This window comes from Electrophorus electricus, chromosome 15 (assembly GCF_013358815.1).
Source record: "Electrophorus electricus isolate fEleEle1 chromosome 15, fEleEle1.pri, whole genome shotgun sequence".
In the NCBI taxonomy this organism is placed as follows: domain Eukaryota; kingdom Metazoa; phylum Chordata; class Actinopteri; order Gymnotiformes; family Gymnotidae; genus Electrophorus; species Electrophorus electricus.
Genome location: NC_049549.1, coordinates 5,788,860 through 5,796,793, shown reverse-complemented (window position 1 = coordinate 5,796,793; position 7,934 = coordinate 5,788,860). Strand labels below are relative to the sequence as shown.

The window sequence follows — 7,934 nt, the reverse complement described above, 5'->3', positions numbered from 1 at the left end:
TATGAAACAGCCATTATACTGCCACCTAGTGGCCTGGATGGTTTGGAGGGTCTGTACTAAACTTATTTAGTAAATCAATTTACCCCCCCCCCCCATCATTTGAGGGGGCTCTAAAGAGTATAAACTGGTTTGTTGGAGAAGTACAAAGCAATTTGATTCTTCACCTGTGAGGTGAACTTTATAGAGTAATGTCAATAATAAATTAGTTTCATAAATAGTTTGCTCTTTTTGGTGGTAAAAATTAATTATTTCTATTTTAAATCTGAAGATAAGGGCTAACATATAAAGTTAAATTAAACACACAAAACTTTAGAAACATTGGCTATGTCCTGTACCTTTCTGTTAAAAAAATTGACGTCTAATATATGCTGCATTATATAAGTACTCTGCCGTTTTGCATTGCATATACTGACACAGCAGTTTTTCGCAAAGTACCTAGGAAAGCACATCCTATTATGAAAAAAAAGAAAATGCATTCAAAGGGTCGTATAGGAGATTATGGACCCACTTGCACCTTGATTGAATAATCATTAACATTTTTCCGAGTATGGAGCAACTAGTCACGAGCGTCGTAATATAGCAGTAAAGTATTTTGTTTTTGCCTACGTTACATCCTAACATGTATATTATACAATGGGTAGAAACATTATATATATATATATATATATATATATATATATATATATATATATATATATATATAAAAAGACGTTTAACAGTAACGTAACTTTTACATGACTCCTCACAAAAGCCATTCAGAAACCCTCTTGGAAGGTCTTTAAAAGCAGCGCTAAGCTCATTTAGAATTTGTTTAACAGACCTCTTAAATTAAAGGCATTTTATGGTTGCTTTTAACCAAAGTTGGAGGCAAACCAAAATGGCACCGCGCAGGCATAACCGTTCATTTTCAAGGGTTGTTGTAAGCTACCTAACTGGCGTCAAAAAGCCAAAAACCGCCTGTTTTATCAGTGTTTCTGGGTGCTTTTTTATGGGTCAGCGTCACATGACCAGGTACGTTCACCAGCTGATAAGTCACTTCTGGGTAACATAAATGCTATAAGGCTTCATAGATATAGAATTAACATGAAATATACAACTAAAACAATGTAAAGTGATTTACGTAAATGTGACACTAAAATGCGCGTTGTTTATTACTACCACCTGTGATTTTGCAGTCTTTCCTCTGGCGCCCTCTCGGTTACGTGTTTGGTGTGTCTACCGCCCTCTCTATCACGTGTTTGTTGCGTGTCGGTTACTTCTAAAATGTACGTCATTTTCTAGTTTTCCGGCATATACAAACAACTGTTAGTTGGCTATGTCGCGGACATTATTTACAAGGATTTTGTTTTCAGAAATGTAAGTTATGGTGGACCTCATATAGTTGCTTTTGTAGCCTAGTAAAAATCCTGTGGGGGGTCTGAAATGTAAGCACATCCTACTTACTCTTTCTGTGTCAGCTGACTTTTTAACTGTAGACCGGGGACGATGAAGCGGGGTTTAACTTCAAAGGACAGGGAACGCAGCGCATTTTTATCTTAGCATGATTGTTGTAAAACGACAAATCTCCGCCGCCGAGGACAAAATGCTGAATAGGACACAAAGGGAAAGCTATTAACGTATCAGCTGGTTCGTTCGTTGGTTCGTTATGCCTGAATCACCACAGACGACTTTGCCGGCCATTAAGCGCCTCGGCTATGCCGTGGGACACTTTTTAAACGATTTGTGCGCGTCTATGTGGTTTACATATCTACTGGTTTTTTATCATTCGGTTTTGGGATTTAAAAACACCTACGCCGGTGTATTGCTGTTGGTTGGTCAGATAGCAGATGGTGTGTGCACACCTCTCATTGGCTACGAGTCTGACAGAACATCTGGCTGCGGCTCGTATGGGAAAAGGAAATCCTGGCATTTGATAGGTGAGTGACCTAAAAATTGCAGTCATCATCACACACATTTGAATATTGGCTACAGTGTTTCAGCACAACAATCTCCATACATCTCAATAAAGACCTGTTGTGTTGAGTAGTCAGATAGTTTGGCTCTCTTTAGTGCCTTATATTTATATTTGTCAAGAAATTAACATATACTTCTTTTTACTACTTGCAGGGACTGTCAGTGTACTACTGTCCTTCCCTTTCATATTTAACCAATGTCTTGGCTGTGACCAGTACACTCCACAGTGGGCCAGCCTCGTCTTCTTTATACCATTCATAGTCATTTTCCAGTTTGGTTGGGCTGCCACCCAAATCTCCCATTTGTCCCTCATTCCTGAGCTTGTGTCATCTGAACATGCCAAAGTGGAGCTGACAGCATACAGGTATTGCCGTCACTCTTACCATAATTCTAGATCAATCATTTACTTCCTAACATGTAAAAAAAAAAAAAAAAAAAAAAAAGCTTGTTCACTCACAAATTGCATCTGTTGGTTCCACTTCATGCCCTGCTGTAAGCATGACTCAATGATTCAACAGGTATGCGTTTACAGTAATCGCCAACATTACCGTGTATGCGGTAGCTTGGGTTCTTTTCCACTTCCAGTCTGGGGAAGATCCATCAGTTGTGGACAATCTTGGCCCCACTGACATCCCTGTTTTCAGGGTAAGTAACCAGTACCTGTTGACCAAGCTCAGTCAGAAATGGTTTAATGCATCTTTAGAAGAAACCCTTTTTGTTGTTGATATGAGCTCTTAAATAGCTGTATTAATCTGGAAAAGATTAATTAAACCATGTGTGCCTTTCTTCTCCAGCCCTTGAAGAATTACCACAAAACACTAGTCATGAATATTTTTGTGTAGTTCCTTATTTTGTTACATAGGCTATTTAAAGGTTGCAGTTCCGGTTTCCCTCCTTCTGGTTTTGCATGAATTCCATTAGTTTTTGCTTTGCTTTGAGGTTTACAAATCATTCTGTGATCTTTGTTTAGCCAACATCTAGCACTAGTTTTTTATGATTATTTTACTCAGTAAAATATATTAAAAGAGATATAGTAAACAAATTTTTCCATGGCCAGTTCACATATATGTGACACGTCACTGTATCCAGCAGATGAGAAATTGTCTCTTGTTGGGGGGGGAATTTTTCTTTTTACAGCGAACATATGATTCTACAAGTTTGGATTTGCTACTCAGTGTGATATCACCCTCTCTCTTATTGGCCTTTGAGGTGGTCAATGAGAACAGTGGTCATTAGCATACAATATCCCATGCCAATGATGCCCAGGCAATGACTGACAAACTCATCTAGGGTGGAGCCATCTCTTTAAAGATGGCTTTCAAAGATTGGGAGGTGACAGTAAAATATAGCTTAAAATAATTTTGGAAGTGGAAAACATTGTTTGTCAGTGGTCTGAATGATTTGTTGAGGGCTGTTGATTAGACTTTTTTTGTTTGTTTTATGTCTGTAATGTGTTAATTGTCATAGGCTGCAACATGTTCCCACCATCTTGGCCATGACACTCCTGTAAATCTTTCTAAAATGCTGAAATATTTTATCTCAGTGGGATTATTTTCTGGTTAAATAAAGGTAATAATTTGTGGCAAACATAAGTGTTTGTTTCCTGCTCAGTCTCTGTAACCTGCCAAAACAATATTGAGAACATATACTTATCTTCTAATAAACTTACTGTGTTCTTTCAGAATCTGAGTCTGATAGTGCTGGCCATCGGAGCACTGTTTTCTCTGATTTTCCACCTGGGTACGCGAGAGACAAAGGCCAGGGGCAGTGAGGATGAGGAAGATGACTCCAGTGAAGGCGAACGGCAGCCTCTTATAGTTCGTTCCACTGTAACTCTTCCTTCCTCTGCACTCCAATGGAAACACTGGCTGAGGGAGCCATCATTCTACCAGGTAATGCTGTTACCAATAAGGTTTGAGGTCTTAAAGTAGTGCAAGATGAAGGGCTCCTCTGAATCTGCACTCCCTTAATACCAAGTCATTTGGCGGTCATAAGTGTGCTGCAGTCATAACTAGAGAGTTTCCCTTCATTAAATGAGTGCTTGTCCTCTTTTATGTGTGGGACAATGTATGTTGAATACCTTGGTGTTTCCCCTGTTCTGGTAATTGTAGAACAGTTATATGAAGATGGCTTTCAAGATGTCAGAGGTTCATGATTTCAAAGGTGCATTTGATGTAGCTAACTTGTATAGAAAGTCAGCAACAAATTCATTTGTGGCAGTGTGACGTACTGCTGAACATTCTTTTGTGGAGATTCAGTCATGGAAATTGCCTTACTTCTAATTTGCACAAACTGAATTCTCTCATCATCTCTGTTCCACAGGTGGCTGTTGTTTACATGTGTACTCGACTCATAGTAAACCTGTCCCAGACGTATATATCCATGTACCTGACTAACACACTCCTACTGCCTAAGGTACGACACCCACATAAATGCCCCTTTAGTGAACTCAGCTGATCAACTGCTAAATTAACTGACCACCTTTCCAAATGCCTTCGGTACGCACACGTCATGCTGTGTGGGTTTTTCCCCAACTGTTTCGCATGCCTGAACCGTGGCTGTTCACTATGTCTTGCCTGTTGTTCTCTTCTCTCCTGCAGAAGTACATAGCCACTATCCCCTTGGTGATGTACGTCAGTGGTTTCGTCTCTTCGTTCATTATGAAGCCTTTTAGCAAACTGATAGGGAAGTGTGTAAGTTTTTACACTTTCTCATGTGGCGGTCCGAGCCGTTCAACCTGCTGCAGCTGTTTAGAGAAAACAACACACTTTTAGGCCAGTAAATTAATGGCTCTCCCACTACATGCACTCCAACATAAAGCTGAGAAGAGGGGTTGGGGATGTGTCTTCAAGAGTAAATATTTATGTTAAATGTTAACATAAAAATAAGTGTTAATTAGTTAAAAGGTAATAGAGAGAAACAATTAACTAAATTTCTGCATCACCTTAAGAATCAGTTTTAGTCTCTAAGTAAATATTGCAGGGCGAGTCTAACTGTGGTGTCTACATAAAAATGCTTTTGGGATTACTGGTATAGATATATATTGTGTATTAATTTGGTTCAACCTTGTAGCATCAATGTTCAAAAGGCCCCTGTTGTTTCAGGTGTTTGTCCACTTGTAGAACCTATGATACAGGTGTTTGCTCATATGCATAAAGCATTTTTAACCACAGTGTTTAATGTGTTGTGTTCTGGTATAGATGACCTTTTTTGTGGGACTTTTGCTGATCCTGGTGTTCTCCTACTGGGTGCTGCTGGACACTCACATGGGGGACGGCGTATATGGAGCGGCAGTGCTGCTGGGGGTGGGGTCAGCCACCATCCTGGTCATGTCACTCTCCATGACGGCAGATCTGATCGCAGATCAGACGGTAGGCATGTTCAGTGCTAGTTATGGGGAACCTGAGCAAAAAGCACCAAAAGTAGTAAGCAGTTCTGCATTTTCAAGCCTGAGGACTGAAGTTTTCCGCCTTGCTTTTAACCATGTACTGTACAGAAAGTTTGTCATCTCCTATATATCTTTAAACATAAATGTTCTCATAATTTAATTGAATGTGTAACATGAGTGCAGAACATCTTTAAACAGTTCATGCACCATATAAGCAGAAGCAAAAATAGCACTGTTACTGAAACCCCGGTTTTTGTCTATTTAGTCTATTAAATGTCTTTGTATGGTGTGTGTGTTGTGTGTACACATGTTTGTTTCCTGAAATTATGTCTGTTCACTGACAGCAAAGCAGTGCCTTTGTATATGGAGCTATGAGTTTCACTGACAAGGTGGCCAACGGGCTAGGGGTCATCATCATCCAGAGCCTACACCCGTGCCAGTAAGTGTAATCGTGTGTATCTGCATGAAAGTGTGTGTCTGTGTGTTTAAAAGTAAGCTAACAGGCTTGCTTTTTGCTCTATGTGTCTAATTTTATTTGGTTTATCTCACAGCACACAGGCTTGTTGTCCTGCATGTGTGTGGTATTACCACTATGTCATGGTGCTGGTGACTGGTGGAGTGGCTGTTTTAGCAGGGCTTGGACTTTGCACTATTCTCATCTGGCCTATCAAGATAGTGCGCCGTAAGAAACATTTTTGCCTTTATTTGAATGTACCTTATACACACACACACACACACACACACTGAATGTTGCTGGAGAACATTATTAAACTTAAATAATACTGTGCCTGACATGCTGGCTATTTTGTATTGCAGTATGTGTGGAGAGACAGGTAAATGGGTCTGTTAGCAATCATACTGAGGGTGAGAGCTTTGTGAACCTTAGAGATATCACACTGCTGAATCAGTAATTGAGATCACGTGTTCCTCCAAAATGAAATGCTGTCTCTATATCAAAATGAGTTTTCCATCTATTTATGTGGCATTTTTAAAAAAATCATCAAACTATTCAACCTATTCCAGCACTTTCTGCCTTTTCTACTGAAATCAAGAACATGATTGAACAGGCCTTTCTGCACACCCCTAATAACCACATTCATGCAAACACTCAATCAGCTATTAAATGCAGTTGTGGGTGATTGCATCTCCATCCTGTGTTCGGTGTGTCTGCAGGCCTGACCGTAATGCCTGGCCTGGTGCCGTCAGATGTGGAGGACTCGGAAACCAGCAGTGAACCAGGGCTCATCAATTGAGCGCTTCTGTGGGAGCAGTCTAGCCTGCTGCACAGAAAGGCTGCAAGAAGGTAGAATTGCTACCATGTTTGCTGCTATGGAAACTGGACTTGCGATTTTGTAATGCCTGAATGTGCCAAATGGAGCCTCTGCTTGGACTCTGCTTGCCTTACCCTTATATTCATGCACACATCTGTCCTTGTTTACCTCCATGGTTCTATGGGACCTTGTCATGGCGGTAAACACAGCACCTACACATTTGTCATCAGAGCAGTTGATTCTCAGATATTATAAACCCACAGACTCAGAGGTGTATCAATTTAGATTCAAAAAGTGAAAGTCCTGCTGCAGGTTTGTATCACCCTGTTAGTTTAACTCATTAATCTGCCTGCTCATTGAGCTAATTAGAAAAGTTGGGCAGTTGGAACAAAATTGTGAGCTGGATTTCTTTCTGAACGTAAACTTTATCCCATTCTGTAATGCAGTAAGACTTTTCTTTATTGCCTGTAGGCCATTTTTATCATTAAGAAATATTAGAAGTATGAATTATAATGGGGCAATTATTTTCTACATTTGTTTCTTAAGAAAATGTTTTGAATGTATTTATCTAACAACTACATTGATGGTCACTAAGTTGTACATCTGACACAGTGTGGCATACATTACCCGCAGTGCATGTGAAAGGTCAGTATAACAGTCATTCAGTAACTACTCTTGAAAACACTCTTGAGGGATCAACTATTGAGTAAAGATCAAAGGGATTGCATCCTTACTATTGGACGATCTAAAGGAATCAACTATTGAGTAAGGAAACACTTTTTATTCATAGTGTTATTATATGTATATGTTTATATGTTAATTTTATAGAATAAAAAATGCATTGTTTTAATGCTTTAAAGATTGAAATATGTTTAAATTTAAGATCTTTTTTCTTTTAATTAGACTTGAAATTATTTTTGCACATTTAATTTTTTAAATTATTCACAGGGAGCAACACTTGGATAACATGTTGATGGGCAACTTTTTAAGATAAAGGGACAGACTATTGTTTATAGAATATCAGGGAAAACTAAATGATAGATCAAGGAGAATGTATAGTCTGTTTGCATTTCATTGTTGCGTGATTGCTATATTGTTTAATGAGATTCAACTACTTCAAATTAATATCACTGACAATTTTTAAGAGTTTAATAACCTGCATGGGAATCTGGCCCGCAGAACCTATTAAACTGGATGTTTTATGTGTAGTCCCATTCATGTGTTTTATGAACTGTTCATTGTGTTTTTTTCAACAATAAAAAAAGCAAACCTTTCTTTGTCATCTTTCTGGGTATGAGGAGTATTAATGTGGTTTGACATGA

The 7,934-nt window shown here is 39.0% G+C and overlaps 1 protein-coding gene across 3 annotated transcripts; it reads left to right on the top strand.

The window, feature by feature from the left end:
• The first annotated feature begins 1,253 nt into the window (after window positions 1-1,253).
• mfsd12a (major facilitator superfamily domain containing 12a) lies at window positions 1,254-7,483 on the top strand. 3 transcript variants are annotated; one of them, XM_027028324.2, is made up of 11 exons: window positions 1,254-1,916; window positions 2,107-2,317; window positions 2,472-2,598; window positions 3,636-3,845; window positions 4,276-4,368; window positions 4,554-4,646; window positions 5,154-5,324; window positions 5,686-5,780; window positions 5,893-6,023; window positions 6,158-6,205; window positions 6,515-7,483. In XM_027028324.2, exons 1-11 carry the CDS (start codon window positions 1,646-1,648, stop codon window positions 6,592-6,594), a joined length of 1,530 nt encoding a protein of 509 aa, XP_026884125.1. In that variant the 5' UTR covers window positions 1,254-1,645; the 3' UTR covers window positions 6,595-7,483. The 3 variants fall into 3 exon arrangements, with proteins under 3 accessions (XP_026884125.1, XP_026884131.1, XP_026884139.1); XM_027028330.2 differs by lacking the exon at window positions 6,158-6,205; XM_027028338.2 differs by lacking the exons at window positions 5,893-6,023; window positions 6,158-6,205.
• The last annotated feature ends 451 nt before the right edge of the window (window positions 7,484-7,934 follow it).